Source organism: Apiospora kogelbergensis (genome assembly GCF_038363985.1).
Source record: "Apiospora kogelbergensis strain CBS 113332 chromosome Unknown utg000010l_segment0_segment0, whole genome shotgun sequence".
NCBI classification, from domain to species: Eukaryota; Fungi; Ascomycota; class Sordariomycetes; order Amphisphaeriales; family Apiosporaceae; genus Apiospora; species Apiospora kogelbergensis.
This window is the reverse complement of record NW_027117427.1, coordinates 432,728-457,737: the sequence shown is the minus strand read 5'-3', so window position 1 is coordinate 457,737 and position 25,010 is coordinate 432,728. Positions and strand designations below refer to the sequence as shown.

General features: G+C 50.3%; 5 protein-coding genes across 5 annotated transcripts; 1 reads left to right on the top strand and 4 right to left on the bottom strand.

The window, feature by feature from the left end:
• Positions 1 to 807: 807 nt before the first annotated feature.
• Positions 808 to 3,391, bottom strand: PG998_014278 (uncharacterized protein; the record flags this gene model as incomplete). Its single annotated transcript, XM_066881094.1, is given in 6 exon segments — positions 808 to 1,536; positions 1,591 to 2,587; positions 2,640 to 2,717; positions 2,838 to 3,109; positions 3,121 to 3,234; positions 3,266 to 3,391. 6 exon segments carry the CDS (start codon positions 3,389 to 3,391, stop codon positions 808 to 810), a joined length of 2,316 nt encoding a protein of 771 aa, XP_066723946.1.
• A 6,010-nt stretch (positions 3,392 to 9,401) lies between these two features.
• Positions 9,402 to 9,629, top strand: PG998_014277 (uncharacterized protein; the record flags this gene model as incomplete). Its single annotated transcript, XM_066881093.1, has 1 exon — positions 9,402 to 9,629. One exon carries the CDS (start codon positions 9,402 to 9,404, stop codon positions 9,627 to 9,629), a length of 228 nt encoding a protein of 75 aa, XP_066723945.1.
• A 4,755-nt stretch (positions 9,630 to 14,384) lies between these two features.
• Positions 14,385 to 14,960, bottom strand: PG998_014276 (uncharacterized protein; the record flags this gene model as incomplete). Its single annotated transcript, XM_066881092.1, has 1 exon — positions 14,385 to 14,960. One exon carries the CDS (start codon positions 14,958 to 14,960, stop codon positions 14,385 to 14,387), a length of 576 nt encoding a protein of 191 aa, XP_066723944.1.
• Positions 14,961 to 18,217: 3,257 nt separating this feature from the next.
• On the bottom strand, positions 18,218 to 19,627 carry PG998_014275 (uncharacterized protein; the record flags this gene model as incomplete). The annotated part of the gene is made up of 1 exon (XM_066881091.1): positions 18,218 to 19,627. One exon carries the CDS (start codon positions 19,625 to 19,627, stop codon positions 18,218 to 18,220), a length of 1,410 nt encoding a protein of 469 aa, XP_066723943.1.
• Positions 19,628 to 24,155: 4,528 nt separating this feature from the next.
• On the bottom strand, positions 24,156 to 24,917 carry PG998_014274 (uncharacterized protein; the record flags this gene model as incomplete). Its single annotated transcript, XM_066881090.1, has 1 exon — positions 24,156 to 24,917. The coding sequence occupies one exon, from the start codon at positions 24,915 to 24,917 to the stop codon at positions 24,156 to 24,158; it is 762 nt and encodes a 253-aa protein (XP_066723942.1).
• Between the last annotated feature and the right edge of the window lie 93 nt (positions 24,918 to 25,010).

Sequence of the window (25,010 nt, the reverse complement as noted above, 5' to 3'; positions counted from 1 at the left end):
GTATACATATTACACTAAACCATATCTAACATCGGAAGGTGAGGCTGGAGTATCAAGACGGAGTGATTGAAGGCCAGCGAAGTAAGCCAAAGCCAAGGCAGAAGATGCTACCTAGGCCCTCAGGGTCACGTGTATCTGAGCTAGACAGACAATGTACGGATAGACAGATAGACAGATAGACGGACAGGCAGCACGTCCCATACCCCACGGGAGGTTGGAGCGGCGAAGCCGCTCCCTAGACGTTAAATAGAACAACAACAACAAAACAACGCTCGGGCGTCAATAAATTGTGTGCGTGTGTGCCCCTGGATCGCCAATGGGGACATAGACCTGAAATCATGGACCACGGGCGCGGAAAATACTGCCGGTTAAGGGAGACGGTTTTTTGGAAAGTTTGTGGGGGGATGCGCAAGAACGCGGGTTTGTCCGTGTACCACAGTAGAGCCAATTCCCAGCGGGCACGGCTTTGACGAAAAGCGGCACTACTTCTTCCAGCGGCTTGCTACTCTGGCTTGTCTACTCTATTTGCTCAGAACTTTCAACCCTTGGCCAGCATGCCTGACCTCTCGGTCTCGTAGAGCACAGAATATAAAGGATGGCTGAGATCAGGATTCGCATGCTTTAACAGCTTTAACAATCCAATGCTTGGATTGAGTGATTGCATGTAGAAAGTATTTAGACATGGAGAGAGAGCCAGGAGCTATGGACTAGTCCGGCAGAGCTGCTATGCGCTGACGCAACCTTTGATGCTGAGCCAAGACCAATAAGAATGCTTTGCCACTAAGCCATTGCTTGCTTGGAATGGTCTTATGCAGAACCCTTCAGGATCTCTAGTGCACTTTCAAAGGCACCTATGTCTCGGTCCAACTTGGCCCGGAGATCCCTGACTGATGCATCCTCGCCCGCAATATCATCCAGCTGCCCCACGTTCAAGCGTCGCACAAATTTCGATGTGAACACCTGAAGCGGGCTTTCCTCGTCATTAGAGAGGAGAAAGTACTCAACCACTTGCTGACAAACCACATCGACGAACCGCTTCCGAGCTACTTTGTAGTAACTCTCCAAAACGTCATGAATGCGCTCCACGATCTGTGCCGAGTTGGACTTCGCCAAAGACAGGTTTTGGAGCCGTTCTAGAGATATAAACATGCCCTTTTTTCGATTCGGCGATCCTATATCCTCGTAAGAGACCTCTTCCCCGACGCTGGTGACCATCTCAGCAAGGCGGGTGTTCTGAGCCTTCTGCAGGTTCTCGTTGAAATAACGGTTGAGCGTATAGGGGATGCCTTCCCGCTCAACCTTGAGAAGGAATCTGGCATGTTTCATGGCTCTTTCGTAAGACTTCTGCAGAGCCTCAAGAATGTGGTTATCCCACGACTCATCTCGGACATGGAGATGATCTTGACAAATGAAATCCAAGGTCTGTTTGGCGAAGTGATGAATGACAAGGACGACACGATTGATGTAGCAGAGAGTAATTGGCTCCCAGTTCCTTGACTGCTCTCTGAAGAGAGTTGAGATGAGCGATTCCCCAAACTATAAATAAAATTTAGCCTTTAGCAGTAGGAAAAGACAGCATATGTATCTTACATTTCCCATATCACGTCCCCGGCTCAGGCTGTATATTGACTTGATATACTCGTGAATTGGCTCGGAACCTTTGGAATAGCTCAATTGCCAGCCATAATCACAGTATTTCTCAAGCTCTGGGTATGCCTTATAGACTTCTCCATCGGGATATAGTGTTGTACAGGTTCCCAGACGTTCCTCGAGCGACACAGACGAACGTGGTTTGGCTGATGCTGGTGATCTGGGGAGACGGCCTAGATGCTCAAACCCATTGGACTCTCCATCGGAGGCCACGCTTGCTACAGTAATCGGTGATGCGCATGGCGGGGTCAGATTCCTATCTTCCGCACCACTCTTGGCATCGCCAAAGTCCCGCGTGTGGCCCGCTGTCGACATTTCCTTGGAAAACAGTTCGTTGATTTCGACAATACGGGTGAGAAGCCTGAGGCTACTTCGTTTAAAAAGCATCTCCGGGGAGGAATAGTCAGCACTTAGATCATGGCGCGCCATTGCCAGAAACTCATCGCTCAGATCACACAGGTACTCCATCTGCGACTCCGGTTCGTTCCTAGCTTTACCTAGTTTGTCGCGCTGGCTTCTCATGTCAGACAAGCTTTTTGAGATGTCCATACGCAATTTCGGAAACTCTTTCTTGATTAGCTCTGTCAGTAGTTCGCGCACTCGGAGCTTCAGGGCGTCTATGCCGGACCTCTTAACCGCATTGCAGGCCGACCAGGGCTCACTCGCAAAGAACAGGCGCTCAGCTTGCTGTCCGTCCGCAAGAGTCATCTCCACATCGTCCGGGCCACGGTTTTTGACGATGTAGTAGCCCAAAGTGAGATCACTACGCTTGCCAGTAACATAGTCAATGGCAATCTGCTGGGTCGTGCGCTCGATGTTGAGATCTGGTTTGGTGAGGACCGCCATCGTCCTTTTCATCTCCAGGTCAGCTTCTTTAGCAAGCTTCAGGATCTCCTGAGTTGCAGGATCCACGTTGCTAGAAATGATGGCTAGGATACTGAGAAGCACTTTGTTAGTACGCAATCCAATGATTCTAGGGACTCCCTTACATCGTCCTCTGATCCTTCATGTACGACTTTACCATGCGTCTGACCAACTCGATATCGCCTTCGGTCGTCAACCCTGTTCTGGATTAGATTTCCCTCTGAATACTTGAAAGCATTTGCTCACCGGCAGTCTCCCTGCGGAAAATCCCTGGCACGTCTATGACAGTGAAATGTTCTTGCTATGCTACGTTAATATCCAACCCAATCTTCTCGCCACAAAGGAGAGATTCGATCAACAGAACGCATAGACTTACATCAGGGCCCGTAATCTCGATCTTGAGGACATGTTCGCTAAAGGCGGAGCCAGTGCCCAAGCTATCTATCCCCATTACCACATTCGCCTCTTTGAAGAATGTGGCGAGCTGTGTGTCCTGCAGCTCTGTAAGAATTCTTTTGAATCCAAGAAGAGATTGTTTCACCTCAGGGCTGGCATTCTCATGCGGTATGATCGAAACTGCGATTCCAACAAGAGTCTCTCGCCTACAGGTAATTTGTGTTGCATATCTTGTACAGAGCTCGGCTGCACGGGAAATGCAAAGCCGGTAAGCCCTTCAAGAACAGAGCTCTTCCCCGAACTTTGATCCCCAACAACAACGAGCTGTGAGTGAATTAGCCATACAAGGTCGTACTTCACTAGGAAAGTAGTTTATAACCTGTGGAAGCGAGATCCGTGATGTCCCGAGACGCTCCCTCAGCCTGTCGATCTTTGTAAGGGTGGCCGAGTTGCCTGAGTAGACTTTGCTCGCTACTGCCATTTTCACGAACCGTCGCACGAGGTTTGGCTGCAAAATTAGATGTGGATGGCATGTTCAACTTGGACATGGGCAGGAAGATATTAATTTGGGAAAGTACAAAGGCAAACGTACATTCGACGCAAACCGCCTAGTGGACCATTCAGGAACCTGAACCGATGCATGTCGCAAATAGTTCCCAACCTCAGCCGCCATTCCCGTGTGCGACATCGGTAGCTGTCGAATCACTTGTCGACGCCTTCGACATGACTTAAACCTTCATACCAGGGTGCATGCAATCTCAGTGGTTGCATGGAAACACACCAGAATGAGCGGCGAACAACAGTGGAACGCCAGAATGTACACACTGCAGTGAGAGTGGCTCTGCACCTGCTGTAGGTGAGGCAGCCACCCTCCTATTTACAAAGATGAACAAGATTCCGTGCCCTCCATTATAATATATGCTAATTGACAATGTTCCCCGAAGTCACAAATCCTTCATGTACTTCCCTCGCAGAATAAGTTCGCCATAGGCCCTTATCTACGCCAAGATGGACAGCTTCTCCAATCTTGGAATGCCGCATTGGATGATTCAGGTCACTGACTGCGCGGACAAATGTATACCTACTTTCTTATTCATTATCGAATCGGCTTCTTGGGGGGATTGGACGATCAGAACCCTAAATCTAGACAATGGATCGTTTCACTATGTAGATCGAAGATGCTGATGGATTGCGTACGAAAACCTGAGAAACGACTGAACGCTAGATCGGTGCCATAAGGTTCAAAGATATGACTAGACCCATCAGACCTTGAGCGAGTGACGTAGCGTGGCGTTCCCAGCAATATCTTGGGTCTTACAGCCGTAACCCGAGTAAGTACTGGCGCAATTGTTGTATGAAAGAAGTTTTCCACCTGTGATGGCTTGCAGTAGCCCTGCATAACTCAGTGTTCGTCTCAGACTCGTGGCCTGCTGTCATAGGCTTGTCCCCAGGATCGAGAGAGGGATCAAGAGGGATGTTTGCGATATGTAGTGCTGTTAACGTTCAGCGTCCTATGTTCAGTTCATGGACCAAGTAGATCGGGGGGCCATTTGGTTCGGTCCATGGTTCATTGTTGATTGCATTTGTTTAAGGCGCTAAACTCTATTGTCGCGTTCTCTTGGTTCTTCCTATCTCACGTTCTATATAAGCTCATGATTTTAATCACTTGAAGTCATATCCTATCACATAACTATTCAGCTACCTCTGAACTTGGGCACGGCCAGTTTAACAATGGCCTCACTGACAGAGCTTTGGACCTCATTCGCCGTCACATGACCTTCTTACTGATTGACGATCCCGAGCTCATGTATTATACGCACCCGTCCTACCATCACCAATTCTTCTACAAGCCCGGCCTGAAACCCCCGGAGACGGAGCAAGACAAGAAGAATGCGGAGGAGAAAAAAGGTTGTGTCGCAAGAAACCTATGACCAACACGATTGCTGTCTGAAAGACATTTTCAATTCGACCAACAAGAACAGCAGTTTCCATAGCAATACTTTGGTCTACAACGAAGAGGAGGATGTCGATGTAATTAAAGAGATGAACGATTGTTTGTTCCCTGAAGGCGTTCCTAGCGAAGAATAACAGACCGACTCCGTCTCAACAGACCCGGATCCTTCCAAGAAACCGAGTAGAGCCGGGATAAAAATCATGCAAATACAACCTGTGAAGCGTTCAGAGTCGTCATGCTCACCACCAGTTGCCGGAAGGGTTGCGCGTTGTGCCAATTTTCAGGGGGGCAACAATAGGCCGAGGAGGAGTCCGCACATAGCTCAATTAAACAAGAGCGGGGACTAGCATTTTTCTTGATCTAAAACGAGAACTAGTCAATATCTTCACATAGATCGTTAATACTATCGGCTGCAGTTGCCTTGTATTGGTTTCAGAATTGGTCTACCTTGGTCTGCTTCCTCCTACCCCTTCTTCCCAGGCTAATTCTATGGCTGACAAGAACAGCCACCCCCTTAACCCGTTTCTTCCGCCGTCCACAGCAGATTGGCGTCGCGCAGGTCGCCGTGGTCCCCTCCGACAAATGACGCTTCTGCGCCTCCAGCTCCTGCCTTGCAACATAGAACCCTCTCGTCCATTCTTGTATAGATATCAGTTTTGGTGTTGAATTTCGGCACACCCCATTTTCTATGGTGACCTCTAAGAAAACTTGCAGGTAGTTCGCCTCAAGCGGCCACCTTTGGTAAATATGGATGAAGGAAACGATTTTAGGGGTGATAATCGTGTTGGCGGTTTGGAAATAATAAACAAACGACGAGGGTGAGGAAGGCGAATTCGCACGGCGACGTATCGAGACGACGCTCAAGACCGGCATGAAGTTCCTGTACCGGTATTCCCGCTGTGCATGTAGCAACTGGCGTAGCAACTGGACGAGCTTGTTCAAGAAGCCACATGTAATTACGTGAGTCCTTTTTTCTTCCTGCTTCTAATTAAATGGTTTAGCTGATACCACTCACTATAATCAGCAGCTGTGGTGCGCCTACGCTCTTCACAGGCAACCTTCAGCTCGCTGGCCTTGCTTGAGACCCTCTGATGCTTTTCTCGCTGTGGCGGAGCACAGCCAATTTGGACGCCGAAACCCGCCACTACTCCCCGAAAGCCGAGTTGGTCTGGATGTTCTTCTTCACTATGGCCGTCAAGCCTCTAGGTCTCTGGTGTTGCTATCCTCAGGACCTCTGTTCTACCATGTCCCTATCCTCTTTGGCTATTTCCACGGTCTCATCAAGATCTCTGCCTTGATTACTCTTAATAGGGTAAACCCTTCCACCGGCTTATCACCCTGACCGGATTGATTGACACACCAAACTAGACGTCGTGGGGTAGCCGACCTGCAAATGAAGCTGGGGGGCCCCCTGCTTGCATGAAAAGGTCTGAAACTGATGGATCATCAGATGGCCTTGTACAGAGTGCAAACGGAAGGTGTCAACACGGAGCTTGGTGATAAGTTCTACCGGTATCTAAAAGATATAGCTACTTCGGACGTAGGTCTCTAACTCTCCAAGGTGGATGATATCTACTCTATCGGCGTGGTTCTCCTAGGGCTCGGGCTCCTTGATACGGCAGAGAAGATTGCTGGCAAGCACCTCGGATCTGACCTTGGATCTGGGGTTCCAACGGCAGAAGACATTCGCAAAATCTGGGTTGAGAAGACCATTCCAGATTTACGGAGATCATGGACGAGAAGTACACAGACGCTGCCTGGGCTTGCCCTGATGGCTCGCTAGACAAGGTTTTCCATCAATGGCTCTAGGCAGCCTTTGATAAACAGGTTGTTCGTCGGCTGGATCATCTTTGAGGAAGTGATTGGGGCTGTGTAATTACTATATTATATCGACGGCCAAAGACAAAGACTAGCAGCCATGGGAGCGGGCTGGTATGCGGTAAGGCGAGCTTTAAGGAGCGTGAAGTCAAAGATGTGGGTCAAGGCGGCGGGGGTACCAAGGGGAAGCCCAATTGTGTAAGATCTAGGATACACAGATTCAGGTGATCCTGTGTCATGGAACATCATGTGGCGATCAACACAATGTTGGAACGAGAGTCATTCGTCTGGATCATCATATTTTCTTGGTGTGTCATCCCTTGACAACTTGTCAATCAGAGGCCGTCCATTTTGTGCATTCGGTTGTTTTCTCTAGTTGAGCGCATGGCTGATCATGGCCTGAGTAACCAGCCTACTAAACTTAACCAAATTTAAGCGTTAACCGCTGCCTGTCAAGTATACCGACCTGTCCTATGCGGGGTTGGCGCGACCATTCCCGTCAAACCTTCTGTCACTCTTGATAACACCCACGATCGCAAACATTAGTCATATTGACAACCGCACAATGGGCACAGATAACGAAAGCCCAGAGACTCATTCGAGTCGACTCCTGCATCCGAAAAGTCGAATTCGATACGCGAGAGTGCCGACGCATCGGCATCCCCATCGGCTCGACCATCCTCACACCCAACACATCACATCGATGGCAGCGTAATGTCGCACGATGATGTTGAGGTATCCTTGTCTAAGTGCATTTTCCCTTTCTTCCAGTAAGCGGTAGGAATTCCCCCCAAAGGTATTCTGGTCCAATAGTGAACAAGACAGCAATCCTTAACCACTGCCATTCGGTCCATAATGCCACGCTTCTATATGAGGTGGTGGCGTAGGCCGACGAAGAGCATTTGGTGCTTCCCGCTGAACAGGAGTTAAGGCTCGAGGCGCTCCACCGGTTCCGCTTTGAATGTCGGCTGCATTGTAATCCCGATGCGCTGGGTGCGTTCCGGGCGGCGGGTAATAAACTACGTGTGGTACATTTGATGGCTTTGGGTGATATGGATCGATGGAACGCTCCGCCTCTTCAACATTGTTTTTAGGAAGCGGATCTTGCCCATCACGTGTGTTCGTATCATCTGGACGCTTGGCCTTCTTCAGAAGAACAGACGCCAGAATTGCGCCAGTTAATAGAACTAAGGTACCAACTCCAACGAGAAGACCTACCAAGAGCCCAATTATGATATTATCATTAGTTCCGCTAGATTGGATCGTCAAAGGATAGTAAGGAAGGTCTATTGGAGTGGTTTGGTTTGCCATGGTGTAATTGATAGGCTCATCTGCGTAGCAGTTTATATGGCCTTCGAAGTTCGCAAACGTATGGGTAGAATGCTGAACAACCTAGATATATATGTGTATTCAATACATCATAATACTCCATTATTGGTGAAGCATATAATATACCCCCTCTGGCTTTTGACTGGTTTTAAGCTCTTTTAACTTGGAAGCAAAAGTTGCTCTCGTCGACCGGGACCAAAAGGGCAGTTTCTGCCATTCCACATGTACTTGCATTTGTGGACCTTGGTTACCGTCTTTCGATCTATTTCTGACTTACGCTTCTTCCTCTGGCAGCTCAGAAAATACTGCCAAAACAATTACCCAATTCTGTCTTGACAAGCATGCGAATCTTCGAGCTTGGCATAGATGCTGCAGAAATAGAGTCATGCTGGATGATTGTGACTCCGTTGTGAATCGGCCCTCTACGTCGAAAATGGTACAAGGGGAGCGGTTGGGGTTTTAGACTCGGCGGACGGATGAGTATCAATCTGCAAGTGGACGACGAACAACAATGACACACGTCAGGACCGATGCGTGTATGGTGTCCTATGTAAGCACTGGTTCCATGATGAATGCGTTGAATTGTGGCTTAAGGAGCACAACACCTGCCCAATCTGCAGAGCCTCGGTCGAGGGGGAGCGGGCAGGCCAGTCTCAGAGGACCGAGGCAGCACCAGGTTTGGAGGCAGGGCTATCCCCGATGCCGCGTTCAAGTGATGCGGGACGGCGAAGGTCGACTTTACGTCAAAGCCCGTGGGACCGACTGGAGTCCCTAATTGACTCGGTTAGGGATGCCGGGGTCCATTCCGATGAACGAAGCGGTTCGCAGGGGCATAGCTCGATCTCTCCATCTATGGATCCGTCTTTGCCACAGCCCTCAAGAGTCAGAGGCCCTTCGCCTCCAAGTCGCCGCTCGACTTTCGGACCTCTCAGGGTTCCATTTCCTGATATAAACGGCGGTGGTCCTCTGCACTGGATCAGAAACACGTTTGGTAGGAACAATCGTTCCTGATTTGATGTCACTACTGTATGTTCGCCCTCCCTTCGCGGGATACGGATATGCCCAGTGATGTCCCGGGCCGGGCGCGAAGTTGTGGGCCCAGAGCGACAAATCGAACATGCGGCATGCGAGATCAGCCGGCGGCGGACCAGACATACACGTTCATTACTTGCAACTTTATATACATTAAAGCTAGTCGTCTTGGTCGTTGAAAGAGGAAGAAGGATGGAAAACGCATCAGCCATGGGGGTAGTTAAGATACTCGTGGTAATTACCAAGCATTTAGTTGCACATAAATCAGAAGTGTACATGAACGGGCGCTAACAACAAAACAAATCCTAGGCCATATCAATTAGTGGATGCAGGAGGAACAGCAAAGGATGCTTCGAAAATGGTGCCAAACAGGCTGGCCCTGGCCGTCGGCGGAGGGGCCATCAACCTTTCTAGTACACCTTTGCTGCTCTACAAGAGCCGCTGTGCGCCGCCGCCGAAGCATTCTCGCGGTATCGTAAAATGCGGCCCCGACGTTTTTGCCGTCTTTTGCCGAAGTCTTGACAAATCCGCAGCCCAGCTCGAGCGCAAGAACATAGCCCTCTTGGATCAATACCACTCGCTCTGATGCGACGTCGCACTTGTTCCCAATAAGCAGTATGGGCGCGAGGTGATGTGGACCTAGTGATTTCTTTGTCTGTCGAATTTCCGCGTAGAGATCATAGCATCGGTCACCACAACCACATGGCCATGGCCGCGACGGACAGGCTAGACTGAAACATATCTGCCCTGGTTGGTGGGCCTTGGAATGGACACACATGGTGCAGACGCCAAAGAACAGCCGAATGGCTCTCAATCGTTTGGCCATTGCTATAAAAGCCAAGAAGCAGAAAAATTCGCGTTTTGCGAGGATAGAGCAATACAAGAACCATTAACAAACGCATTCTCTCTGATGGGGAGATCCCGTAGCTATCTTGACTGCCCAGGAGCAAAACAATAGTGCCCATGAAAAGAGGAAGCGAGATGAGTATGGAGGCTATCCATGTAGGACCAGGAATGACTGGGAAAAGCCGGCCTCTGTGACCAGTCTTTACCAGGGTGAATCGTCAATTTATTTCGCCTTCACGACCAGCCTGTTAACCCGAGTGGCGGTACGTCCTAGTGCAGTGGCGTGTAGTATTTGAAAAATTCATAAGTCCACGGGCCGCAACTGAGCAACATCGCTGGCCAGTGCGGCTGCGGTTGCTTGAGTTACCCCTGACGATAGCCAAGTCACACCGCACAGAATGCAAGGGACCAGGCGACTAGTTGTCATTCGGGAAACAACTCCCTCAACGCTGGCATATATGAGTTTGATACACCTGTGCAGATAGGTTGCCAGGTTTTGGCTGCTATTCCTCCTCGGCGCTGGTCTATGGTAACAGCTGGCTGGACATGTTCGGCATTGGCATGCTAATAGGAGAGGGTATAAATGAGTCCGCGTCTGTTGTGTATGGTTTTGAAAGACTTCCGTAGCCAGCAAATGTTGTCTCGTGTCTACGGGAATAATGCGAAGCTAGACTAGTACCACTTAGCCTTGCGAGCTGTCGACGCCATACGGCTGAATATTTTGCACCAGGAGCCGCATGATACTGACTATGCCCGCGATCACACTTCTTGTGAAGTCCGCCTAGGAAGCAGTTGATGGCATGTGGAACGTTGATCCGCTATATCAGCAACCAGGCTTCTACCACCCTTATGGTAAACGCGAAAGAAACAGGGGCTCGAGCAGCAAGACATTGCTCTAAGGTTACGATTTGATGGCATAATTTACATTACGGTAATCCAAATCTATTTAACAATAAAAAGCTACCCAATCTTGCACTTTGTCCCTTTGTGGCTGCTAGTTTACGAAATCACCCGTACTGAGTTTCTGAAAGAATTGATATGGCAGCGGACAGGACCTTGTCTGCCTTGCTTACATTGGTTGTCGAGTCACTTGTAGCGTGGATGTAGCCACTCACTGAGAGTTGTTTCGTTGCTTCGTTGCTTGAAGCACTGGACTTTCTTTACCAGTTTCTAAGTTGTTAGAACTCACCGCCACCACCAGGAACAAGGAACGAGGAGTGGTCGCACTGCTTCACGGTAATCAAATTTGGCGGTGCGTTCGACCCGGTACTGGCCCGAATAGGCACCTAACTATCGTCGGCCTTGTCAAATCCTTGATAATTTAAAGGCTGAGTCAACTTGACGTGCATGCATGTGTACAACCGATCAATACTTATCTGCTTTGTGCGTTGGGCAGCTACACTCGGTCTGCACTAGGTTATTTTCGACGAAAATCTATTTCGGCTTGTTGAACAAGCTGAGGAATCTAGGCAGTAGACTGGAGTCGTAAGCTTCATGACCAAACGTCTCTCAGGGGCACAGGGCAGCGCCCAAAGGGCCATGTCGTGGGATCCTAAGCGAAATCATCAATTATATGCTGGTCCACATACCTGGAGGATTATTGCAGTTTCTGTCCCCTGTATACTTTCCTGGCTGGCTTCAGCTACTGACATGATATTCCCCCTTTTTAACAGGCGTCTCGGAGTCGCCATTTTTCGGTCTTTGCAGGCCAAACCTTGCCTCCAACCTAAGCTCAGCGGCGGTCTTTGTCGTATAAATACCAGTGCCACTCCACTTCTTCGTCGCCTCATAATCTTTTCCTTCCCAAGACTCCCACGAGCGCCGCCAAAGAGCCGACCTTCGAAATCTTCAATATTTGGTATACCTTCCTGTCTCCGATCACCATTGTCTGTGACACTATCATTTCAATACTAATTCAAAAAGTAGCCTACCACCCTCCATCTACCAAACGACCACTTACCACAGCATTGCCTTCTTGCCTTCATTGTTCGTATCCCACGGCATCCCAGTCCTTGCGAAGCAAAAACGAACACGTCACGAACTCTCTGCCATACATTTTTACAGCAGTGCTTGCTGACCATGACTTTGCTTTCAAGCACGAATCTCTCGGATAGGTCACGACTTGCCAACATGCAGCGAGGTGCATATGACACAACTGGTGTGCCTAAACCTCCCCACGGCCGAAGCCATCATGAGAGTCTCGAGCCTGTCTCTACGGGGAGGGAATCGTCTTCAACAAATGAGGTGTCGTCTTTGCATCCCGCCAATAGCGTCGAGAGGCGAGCCTAGCCTTGTATGAAGAGGAAAAACGACCAAGGTGCGCATGGCAATGATTTTGTGATGTAAAATTGCATGCAGAACTGCAAGGGAAAAAGATTTCGGCAAGATGGCACTGAGAAATCTACAAAGTACGGGAAAGAAAGCTTACTGCCTTGGCGGTAAATTTCTGTTTGAATATAGAAACGAAGGTCCACTACCTATATTGAACGTTGACTGTTGTGACTGTGGCTATGGTATGGAAGCCATTGCTGTTCGGTTCAGGTGACAAGATGGAGGAGGCTTCAGGAGCGCGGAAGGTGGATTGACTAGAGGTGTGAAGATAGGGGACACTATTAAGTCATTCAAGATGTCAGAGCGAGATCCCCCATAGAAACTGCCCCTTCCTAGTCAAGAGAGTACATAAGCCTTCCACCTTGTGATAGATACTGGATAGAGTAAGATCGCCTTGGTATGTACAGAGGGAGCTATATGATGAAGGAACAAACTCAATACTTCCGTCTAAGCGAATATTGTAACTAAGCCCTACTCAGTGATCTTCATTGGCCCCCTATCCACTTATCGATACTGGTTGTATAATCCTCTCATGACGCATTGAAGCTATCGTTCATGTACTCAAGCCCCATTATATTGACCAAAAGTGGGCCAGCCGCATGGGATCTGAGACACGTCACCAGTAAGTATCAACCCGCTCTCCATGCTCGATGTTGCCAGTGGCGAGAGCTCTTCCCTAAATACAAGCTGGATCCTTCTAATGGGAATTTAGGCATGAAAGATGGGATAGAAGGGTCAGAACCAAACACATTTGGCACAAATGTTTCTGGTAGGGCTTCCGTATACGATCCGGTAACGTATGTAGAACACGGCGAAGAGATTAATTGAGGCGGCCCCCGACATACAACGATCTTTACCAAATAGTCTATCCGGAGTGGGGAAGTTTGAATATGGACCATTGGTTCCGTGAGGAATTATTCTCAGCAAATTCGCCTTCTCATAAGGAATGGTTTGCTGCGAGTCGACACCTTGGAATTGGATCACAGGGTACCTATCCGGACATTTCCCGATGGCTTTCTGTATGTGGTACTTGACGAGGTCCCGCAAGTCTTCCGTTTCCGAATTGTACTTGGAGCACAAGGAGTCTTGGAGACTACTAGATAAGTGTTCTGCAAACGAGTCCCACCAGCTACTAGGGAATTCATAGTCCAGAGTTGGGGCTGCGACTGATCGCGGCATCAGATCGACGTCAAGCTTATCTGGAAATGATCTTAGCAGCCGGTACTTAACGCCACCTCGAGTTTAAACTCACACGATGTATCAGGTCGACCACGATGAGGAAACATGATATCCCATATCTCGAACCATTTCTCTTCCGCATTCTGACATGAGCTTCTTTTCCGGCTTTTCAGCATGCTCATGGTATCCTGGCCGATTCCCTGAACCACTGGATCCCTGGACCGATTATCCTTCCGCTGGCATGGTATGGCTTGCCTCCTATGCACCACCAGGTCCTTGTCCTGCTTAAAAGTCTCCAGGCAGCGATCGCACGACGTTTGATAGTGGCATCGATAGATATGTTCTTTGAGACGGGATATTTCCATCCATCCCCTGCTGGCACAAATACTATTCGGGGCATATCGTTCCTTGTATGCCGCCCACAGTGGACATGCAAAGGGATGTCGAGAGGGAGCCTCCGATCGAGTTTTCTTTTGGGCTCGAGGGCAGTCGATTTTATTTTTGGGAACACGGCGCTTCATAATGTGTTCCAGCAACTGACGGCTAGACCTGGATCTCTAATATCATCAGAGATATTGGGACAAGTAAAAGGATGTAATGCAACATAACAAATCCAAGGTAACTAGTTGTGTATATCAAAATTATGACCATGAACAATTAGATTAGTGAAGGAGAAGTTGTATAAATATTGTTTATTTCACCCTGATCCAGCCTCCTCAGCAAAAGAAAAACAGGAGGGCAATGCTGGGCGATGATTGTGGCGGAGTAAATTAGGCGTACATGCATGCTGATGCGCCAGATCGGTACGTACCGGATAGGTCCTAGATTACGGCAAGTGCACAGTACGTCCGAAGAAAGGAATTGAACGTATTAGGAGACCACCTGAAAAACATTTGCCACAGAACTCTCCTCTACTAGTCCACTGAACCATGGCCATATTTCTCACCCTAATGCGTCAGGTCTACTCCTATCTGTTGAGTCAAAGTTATGCCCAGCCATCCACCGAACGTTTTCCTTTATAGAGGCAAAAGTTCCATTCTAGAGCCTCCTTCGAATGCATGTTGCAACACAGAGGCAGGTCGACAGCATACCTTTCTTCCCATGGTAGCTCGTGTTCCACCTCCAATTCCTCATAATGCCCCTTCCCTTGATTGTAATATAATACTGCGGTCTTCAGTGTATTTGCTTCATGTCGGAACAGCTTGTCAAGGCTAGTAACCATGGTAGCATCGTCTCTTTTGAAAGACTCCCAGATGTTCAAAGTGATGTTCGATTCTTTGGGAGAATATAAACCGAGCTTCTGGTCAAACCGTTCCGCAGGCCGAAGACTTTTGATCAGCTCCTCAGAAACTAGATCGCCGGTACATTCCATGGAAACCAGCGCGAGTTCGTTTGGACCATGAACCCCGTTGAGCCTATCAGTAAGGCCGAAGCCCAAAAAGATCGGATTTGCGCCTAGATCAACAGCCTTGCTAAACCAGTCGCGGTTGTCAAAGGTCTCCTGCAACACTTGATTCAATAACTTTTGGTCGGGAGTGATGACAGTGGTTGAGCCAGACATGGTGGAGGAATGCAAAGAGGAATGGATATCATGTTTTAGTACATACTGTATCGACCTGGAGGATGGGTCCTATATACACATTTCCCGTTTTAAGTCCTAGAAAGGAGCTGCTCTAAGTTCCGATTGTGTTCCTGTTAATTTACTGTAGGGTGGTTACGGGGTTTGGATAGGCATTGGCTGTTTGCTGATGACTACAGCACTTGAAGAGGAGCCTTGAAGCTGGCTTGCTAGGGAACACTACTAACCCACGGGAGGAAGCCGCTCCTGGGATCCATTACCACCGTCGCCAGTGTGACACGAGAACTACAATGGGGTCCCTTATTAGCTGTGTGAGAATACCTTCTATCGTGATCTAAAAATGCACTAAGAGGCCAAGGAGCTGAACTAAACTTGGGCGCCCAGTAAGCCATTAAACTCCCTTTTTGGTCTACTCCAGTTAGTACTGCGAAGTGACTAACACTAGCTTGTTCTGTTGTTAAGCCTGATCTGAAGCCCGTCGCATGTAGGCTGAGCCAGGAATACCTGCAATCGCCGCACTAGTAGTCTCGTGTCGTAATGGATGCCTGTCCACTAGTTCGAGCTCTGCCCTATTATCGAATGCCGAGAGCTCAAATGAGCGCCCACCGACTTCTATCCACCACGCGAACGCCTGTGACTTTTCAATGAGTACTATCCCGGACCTCCTGAAGTACTTCACTACCGTTGGGATTTGGGGTCACCAATGCTGCCTGGCCCAGTACCCCGTCTTTCTCATATGCTACGCTCTCCACTCATGGCTAGATCATCCATACCTGCTGTTCCTTACTATACCTATACGCAACGCATTGAGAGTACAGGGAAAGGGTAAAGATCGATCATCGTCTGTCGAGATGGCCGGCAACGCGTCTATCTTTCCTTGTCCTGCACCTTTCCTGAATGAGCTGGCGTTTCCGGCTACCGGTGGCTGTAAGTAAAAGAAAGTGAAACCGCATACTATCCATGTTGCTAAAGATCTTGCAGTTGTTGATGGACGGTTATGTCAACGATTCGGGCCTTTGTCGTGCTGCTTACCGTGCCCTATGACGGACTGGGCATACCCTGATGGTTTCAAATCATCTAGCCAGGTCGCAAATTGGATCAATGTGGTGGGTGCGGTCTGCTGCGTCTTCTTGCTGGCATCATGGTCCTTCCTCGCAGCCGAGAAAACACATCGCCATTACTTCAGTATTAGCCTCACCTGCGCCGTGAGCTTCATGACCGCAAGTTGCCTCCAGTCCCGGGGTCGTATGGAAATATCTTCTGATGTTTTATAGCTCGGCTTCATTATCCCCCTCGCAGGCAAGCCCGACCAGTGTTTCAACAAGATCACTCCACATGGGATGAACTCGAGCAGTTTATGCACGGCTTCTGGGGTGTTCTTGATCGGGGGCGGCTGGGCCGGAGTCATGTGGGTTTTCCTGCGGACACTGTCGTTGCATCTCCAGATCTGCTGGCAGATCGTGGTTGGAAGAGGCTTCATGTGGCTTTCCCAGGTTCTCGGCTGGGGTATCCCCATCATTGGTCTGGTCACCGCCCTGACTGTGAGCGGTGTGTCGTTCCGGTTTGGACAGACCTGCCACGTCAACCACCGTAATAGCCTAGCTGCGTTCTGGGTCCCTCTTTTGGTCTTCGCCGGTGTCACCGTCATTATGCAGTTCGCGACCTTCGGATACTGTATAAAGGTATATCTGGCATCGCTGGCAAGCAACAGCGCCACGACAGAACGCTCCAAGCTACCGTCCTACACAGCCAGTGTTCGCACCATGTCCCCAAGGCAAGCCTATCATCGGATTAGGCGCGTCATCCAGCTACAGTGGCGTGGTATTGCCATTGTACTGATCATCATTTGTGACGTCATCTTCTTCGCCGTAGTCTTTGTCTTCCAGGACAACGTGGTTCAGTCAGCCAAGACGAGTGATAAGGCTCGACCCTGGGTCGAGTGTCTTGCGATGGAGAAGATGGACAAGAAGAACAAATGTCTGCAATATGCGGAGGACCTTGTCGTTCCACTCTGAACAGTAGTGGCTGTTCTCGTCCTCCTTGCCGTAAGCGACTCCTAACGCATTACGGTCCCAATAGAAGCACATGGCGACTGACAGACCAGCAGATGAATGGGATTTGGCTGCTCTGCCTCCTCGGGCGCTGGTCTATGGTGACGGGCTGGGTCGAAATATTTGGCATTGGCATGCCGACAGGAGTCCGTGCGGTGTCCGCGTCTGTTGAGGCGTGTATGGATTCGAGGGACCACCGTGGCCATGAACTGTTGTCTTGTGACTCCTCTAAGGAGGAAGGCGAATCTGGACTAACGCCGGTTAGTCCTACGAGTGGACGCTATACGCCTCACTATGTTAGACGAGCAGCCGTCTGATACCAAACGCACTTACGATCACGACTCCGAACGGTAATTAGTGGCTGTTCTCGTCCTCCTGGCTAACTACAAGCAACTCCTGCATCTTTTGAACTACCTACATACTCATCAGTCGTCTTGGCCCTTCTTGAACCCCATCGATAATGATGATGTGGCAGACTATTATGATGTAATCAAGGAGCCTATAGACTCCCCCTCCATTTCAACATGCACGCCTTGACTTCCTGTGAGATTGCCTCCCCTGGCAGCATGGCATCAAAGCCGTGGGGCACCCCTTCCACCGTCTTGCATAGGAAGTCTTTTCTCTGAGCAGCCTCCATAAAGTGAACAACCTTGTCATGTAACGGGGCTATCGCCAACGTAGGCTGTAGTAGGAGGAAGCCCTGCAAATTCGTGTATAGCTGCTTTTGCCGGGGCTACCAAATGGGTTACAGGGCCACGTATGAATTGCTACCATATGAATTTGCACGCCTCGCTGTTAAAGAAAGGTCCATTGCTGCTCAAAAGCCGCATGGAAGCCGTATCTCATTTTGGGTCTAACATGGGGGCCTCAAGGAACAACCCGCACAGCTTCGGCAGCCCAGACTGTATGTTCAGCGAGGATGTGATGCTCTGATGATTAATTAGTTGTCGCTTATCATACCTTACGTCCCACATGTGCCACTAGTATATCTAATCTGAAAAACAAACAATAGGCAAACCAAGGAAAAGGAAAAGGAAGACATGGCATGCCAAGTATCCTTTCGCATCCGTGTCACCGCATTCCATGGCACGCCCGCCTCTCCTGTCAGTCTCATATCTCAAGCCCACCTAATAAACCGAGATCACCCGCCGACCTAGAATGTTGTGACCATGGCTGCCGGGTTCTCGGCTAGTCCGCTTCCTCCTCACTCTCATCAACCAGCCCAAAGGCACGCTTGATATCTACGAGAGATGGCATCGTCAGGGGGTCTTGGTCGTTCGTTACCAAAGGTTCCGTGCCGTACTTTTCTTCCTCTTTCTTGAACTTCATATTGTCGATAGTTGGGTTGTGGGCGTTGAGGAGTTTCATCCACGATTTCGCACTCAGACCAAATTTTGCAATCATTGTATCATTGACCGGAATCAGATCATTGATATCGTCTTCGCCGGGAAAGTGGTCGTCGATATTGACGTAGTATTTCATATTTGACTTGTCTATGAACTGCCCAAAGGCCAAGGTCGAGATGCAGAATTGGGTGCCCTGGCCTTCGACGGTTTCACTGCCGCGTCTCTTGAACATACTGACGTCATTTTCCTTCTGGAACTTCATGATAGCGTCACTCTCGGCGGCTTGGAGGGGAGATGCGGTCAGGATGAGCACCGTGGTAGGTGTTGCTGACTCCTTTCGGACCATCTTTCGCTTGTATTCGCCGATCTCCTTATAATACGTGAAGCTGATGTTGTTGAGACATTTGGGTTGTTGCTTGGCTCGTTTTGTAGCAGCTATGTGCAGATTTCTGATTTTTTTCATATCGAGGTCTCGCTGGTGATAACCCTGCCAGTCCGGTGCCTTGAGACCCCGAACGTGGAAGAGAAGCCTGACGTGCTTCTCGTTGTTGGTTTCCTCTTTGATTTCTCGTATGTCGCTCATCTGTGCGCCATTCGGACCGGTGCTGCTCGTCTGATGGTTACCCTGATGCTGCCTTTGTATGGCAGAATTTGTCTTGATCCATTGATCGATACCCAATGTCTTCAGGGCCGGGGAACGCTCCACGAGTGCCTTCGCATCGTCCCAGCTTGTCGTGTACCATAATTCATCCCGAGCCTCGGCCTTGGAACGGGAGGCTTCCGAGAGGTTTTGGCTCTGCGTGTTGCTCTGGCTCATGAACAGGAACTCCATTTCACAGTCCGTAGTTTGTGCAAGGAGAAGGAGAATGAAGACAATCTGACGGATCCCAGACTTGGTGACCGGTTGCAATCTGTGGTTATCGTCGATCCACACTCTAAAACATCGCTGGCGAAGGCTGTTAAAAGCATTAACGGGGCCGTGGTCGATTCTCAGATCAAGACCAGCCCTGATAGAGGCTGCAATCTTATGAGCTGACGGTGGTTGTGGAAGAACCGTATAAGGTGGCAAGTGGGTGTTGGACAAAACTTCTGGCTTGGTCTCGTCTGGTAGATTGATTTGGAAGTTGTTGCTTGGTGGCTGCAAGTTGAGCTCCTCTGGTTTCCTGAGTTGTGCGGGGTTGGGACTGAAGTCGGGATGATTATTAGAGACCTGACCCCGACTAGTCGACTTCCTAGCAAGGCATGGAAACATGTATTGGCAAAAAAGACGCCATGCTGTACGAAATTGGGAATAGATGACGTGGGGTAGTAGTTAAATCAATAGATGTAAGAATGGGTAATTCTGGGGACAAAGCACGGTTATAGCCCTTTACTTTATAACAAGCGGCTGGCACAGGAAGCACAAAATCTGCCTAGCGAGGCTTTTGCTGAGCATTTATGCCTAAGATAGCACAAAAACTGTAGGCTTGTGTGCCTTGCTAGCATAGCCCGGTATGCTGGGGGTAAGGGGGTAGACCTGCCTCTGGGTGCGTTGTATGTATCGGTGAGTTTTCGTCCCGTGCCCGCCAAGCAAAGCAATTTTATATGTTTGGTCGTAGCTCTTCTAGTCGTAGCTGCTTTGGGCGTCGTGCCAGTGCGCGAGACCGCCTTTTGATTGTCATGTCACCCGATAGACATTGGATTTTGGCAATGATGCACCTGGACACTTGCGAGAGAACTACGTGTTGTGATGATTCAGAGCCATGACAAAAGAGGCCCTGTAACCGTAGTTTCCAATATCCAATTTTTGACGTAGTCGCAATGGAATCAGGATTATCCAGTGGCAAACCGTACTCTCTTTTGCTGCATCAGCTCAAGAGGCTCACGGGCTATTTCCAGTCCTAAGTTCTGTTAGCCCTTACTGTCGCATGGATTTGGCAAAGGTCTTTTTCTTTTGCTTGGGCTAGTCCAGTCCTTACGACATAATTTACTTCAGGCATTCGAGAGCAGCCGAAATGCATCTGGCCGTAGTCGTATGTAGTCCCGGAGTAGTACGGGTCACTGTACGCCGAATCTCTCGTGCTACTATTCTGGTTCGTACTTTCCTGTATCTCTGGGTAAAACACACCCATTTTGCATCCTTTCCTGACCGTGCTACGGAAAGCTACCACAATATTCCAGGCTTCGTACCTCGAGGCCCAGTCTCCAGAAGTGACCAGCGCAATACAGTACAGTACCCAAACCTGCCATTTAGGTGTTGCTACCGTATTAAGTATGTATTGAAGAAGCGGCTCTCGCAATGTTTGTACCGCTTGCCGGCGTTGCCAGCGGAAGTCTGAAAACGGACTGGCCCATGCCAGAATACCAAATGCTTCCAAATTTCGCTCAACAACTCGTTACATTCTCGGCAAGTCAGGCTGTCGTATCCACTGCTATCCAGCCGCGATGCTATCCAAGAAGCGATACACGCATGGATGCGTCGCTGCAGAGAGCGGTACGTTGGGACAGCCGGGTGCCAGCTAGAAGACCCTTGGCGCCGATCATGTCGACTCAACCACGGCAGTGCCCTCCCAGAATGGTGGGAAACGGTGCACAGCTGTCACAGGCCGTCCGCCAAGGAATGGCTGTACAGAATGCGGCGAGGTGCGCACCAGGCAACTACATGGACTACAGACACAAGTTGCAGCGGGACACCCTGCCGAAGAAGATGGTGGGATTGCTGGAGGACCTTCGGACGAGTCTCAGCGGTATGCCGTTCGGCTGAAGACGTGGATGTTGATGCGGAAGATATCACAAGCGGCAGCTTGTCCGTGCTTATGTCAAACCATGCTTCAGATAGCATCCTCAATATCTACACTGACTCGAAGTCTACTAGTTTGCTTTCAGGAGTAATTCCTCCTATCATGACCTTGCGATGGACCTAGATGCAAGGTGTGAGCTGGATTCATCGATCCTTACAGTCCTAATCTCCGCATCGGCTCCAGCATCCCTACAGCAAGATGTAATCCAAGCTCCCCTTTGCCTGACGTTGTGGCCAGCATGCATCCATTGATACCCCATGCTGCCCCCGATCCTTGGCTGAATCCATGGCCGGCCCTTAGGAAATGCTTAGAGCAGGCGACGCGATCTGAGCAGGATATCCAGCGGAAGGGCTCCTAGACCGAGGCTGAGCACGCTGAGAGCCTTCTGTAGCGGGGCCACCTGCAACCTCCTGTGCCACAACTGTTGCGGAGAGCATATCGGACATCTCTTTTGAGGGGTGCCCAGCGTCCCCGTCTTGGTCATGCAGCCCTTCCATTTCCTGCTGCCAGCCGACGTCCTCCCCATAACTTGAGCCAGACATCTCGAACTCAGCAGTTGGGAAAAAGCCCAGACTGCTGTCGCACATATCTTGCTCCCCATCAAGTGGCTGGCAGTGTCCGGGTCCCAGCGGCGTGGGTTGCGAGCCGCCTGGCGTTGCTACCGCGCCATTTCCGATCGCGGCGTCTGCGCCTTCCAAGCCACTGGCGACACCAGCCAGCCCGCTACCAGCCCGCGTGTTACCAGCCAGCGTGTCGAACCTCGAAGGGTCATAATCCACAGCAGACCCTGTCACCAATTCTCTCGGCGATCCTTGGCCACCTTGATCGCTGGGCTGGCGGGTGGTCGGCGCTCCCTGTTGCACGGCAAAGGTCCCACCATCAGCATCCTTTGCCGACGACAGGCATCCCGTCAAACCTGACATCGGCTGCGGGCTTAAATGGCCTGTTCCAGCACTGTGCCGCCGCTGGGATCGCAGCGGTCGGACTGCCGAGCCTTGCCCCGTATCTCTCGCACGGCTGAGATTGGAAGACGGCTTCTGCACTCGCCTCGACGTCTGAAAGACCCGGGCCCGTTGCGTTACGCGAGACTGCCGGCCGCGCAGGCTCCGGATCTAGTGTGCTCGTCAGTTGGGGCAGGAACACACCGCAAGGAGCGGGCGCACTCACCACTTGGCCGAGATCAGGGATTTTCTGGCCTTCGGGAACGTACATGGCCACGTCCATCCGGCCATGGACAGTGTTCCAGTACATTGTCAAGCTGAATACATTGCATATCTCCCCAAGCGCCAGCGCCTTTCGCTGCAGAGACTCCGGACTTGCGGATTTTATCCTTCTCCCGCTTGTCGTGCATGTAAGGTCGGCTCGGCGCGATTTGGGACGCTAACTTGGCGTTTGGCAGCAATTCCACCTGCAGCGGTTGCGTCTTTGGTGAAGCCTCGGCTACTTCCCCGACCCCGTTTTCCTGTGCCGCGTGAGATCCTGGCTTTCGCGGAGATGGCGGTCGAGGTCGAGGTTCCGATTGCGGCAGCGGCGGGCACGGCTCGACTCCCTCCATCCTCGCCATCGTGGCCGACGCGAGCTCTTCCAGCAGCCGCTCCTTGGCCAAGCACAGTTCCTGCATCATCTCGTTCTTCGTCTTCTCCAGCTCGTCCCGGCTCCGGCTCTTCTCCCGCTGGTATAGCCGCAAGTCTCCTTGAAAGCGCACGAGCTTTTGTATCAAGATCGCGCTGATTTCCTCGGTGGCGTCGACAACGCATTGGGCTTCCTCATGGGGCGCAAGTCGCGGCCGTGGCGTCCGAGGCTCGGGACTGTAAGACCCCTCTTCCTCGCTAGCATCGTATTCGTAACTGCTGTCGGTCATGCCGTAGACTGCCATGTCGTGCATCTACTCGCTTTCTGGAGGGCGATGTCGGTGTGTCCAACAGGGCGATGGGTCTGAGCGCCTTGGAATCGGACAAGGCCCTGCGTTTGGGCTTTATAATCTGCGCAAAGTAGACCCAGTGCAGGAGGGCATTGCCGGCACACATGCCAACTCATAATCGACTCCATCCTAAAATCAGTTGAGCCGCTTTGAGCGCCGGTAGCGCAATTGCCATACTTCGTAACTGGACGCACGTACTGCATCTCTGTCTGCGTTGCTTAGGCGGGGGGTATGCTTTGGAGAAGTTGTAGGCCGAGACAGTTTGGACTCCGCGAAATCTGCTGTGGGGTTGGCTGGCCTTGGCCGCCGGGCCTCAGCGCTACAGTAGCTTAGGAAGCGCTGAGTCGAAATCGGCTCCCTTGACTTAATCCCCTAGTAACGGCCATTGTGACCCTGGAGAGCTCAAAATGATTGGTTCCTCTTGTTTTTTTTAGCGCTGTGAATATTAAATTTGTACTGTACTGTTCCAGTTCTCATAGGAAGCCATCATCGGTGCGACACTTGTCTTTGCGGTCTTTCCTAGCTATATACTGTATGTAGTGGCCCACAGACAAAAAAGTGGATGCAAATTCCTTTGGATAAAGAAACAGTGGTGCAGCTATTGCGGCCCAGCACCAAGTGGCCAGGTCCCCAGTTGCGTTGATGGCTCTGTTTTGCAGCGCTAATTAGCACCTAAGCATATGCGGGGAAACCGGCTCACCGTGGTGAAAGGCAAACACCACTCTCGTCGTCACCTTGTCTTTCGCTTTGCGATGCCTTACAGTATCTGGGGGAGGTAGCAGCGTGTTCTGGCGCGGAACCCAATTCAGAGGCATTATCCGGCCTATGGTCCATCCGTTCTCCACCCCGCGCCTGAACCAGCCCTTTCGGCACTGCTTCTGGCTCGCCAATTTGTGTTGACAGACTTTTCCGGCAGGAGAATGTAGTTGCTGACTTCCGAGGAGAACGCGGGATGACCTGGCATTGGGAATTATGGTCCAACTAAATGTACACTGCCCAGAACTCTGAATTCAACCGCCAGTAGTTCGAATTATCAACAACTAGACCTCCCCTACGATCTAGAACCTGTCAGGGAAAGCTCACACTGCTGGAACAATGATTTGCTCGCGTCCATCTCGTAGTATTCGAAATGCATCATGACGAACACGCTCAACCAACGAAAATTTCCAGGTTGTATCAAAACTAACATCTTGTGCATCAGGTACCGTATCTCCATCGACTGGTACCACACGCGAATACTGATCGCCAAGGGTTCGCTCTCGACACACCTCGTCGTTTTCCCAAGCATCACCCTCTGCTATGGGCAATCTGTATCCCTGCTGATGCGCAAATTTCACTTCGCTTATTGATATAGATGGACCCGGGCGGCCATGCTTCAGGATGATCTTCAAAGCAATCGATGTCTTAGCGTCCAACAGCATCGGACACACACAGACTGCGTGCCTCCACGTCATGAAGTGTTGTCCGTAAGTCGTCATGGTTGTGGCAAGAACATAGGATTCGAGCGACGTAAGCCCCAAGAAATCCATCTCTTGATCTTGAATGACGTGCACTTGGATTTTGTTCTTGCCGTGGAAAAAAATATGTTTCCGCTGCTCTGGGCTCGAAGTTTCCAGTTCGTATCCCTCCCGTTGCAAGAGATCCCAGAGCCGATCCCTTCCAGATCGAAGAAATACCTCAAATGACTGTATCGGACGTTGTGTTGGGCAGAAGATGGAGATAACAGGTAGACCCCAAAATAGCATATGCTCCTCGCGGGCGATCTTCTGAAGAGAGGAAGTATCTTCCACGAATGTCCCAAGGACATCGTGGAAGTTCTTGCTTTTGCTGCTCATTGCCATGGCAGTGGAGAGAGATGGGTTGAAAGAGAGGACAGCAAAAGAGATAGAGAGCAGCAGAAGAGGTTGCGGAGTTGGGGTAATATAAGCTGCAAG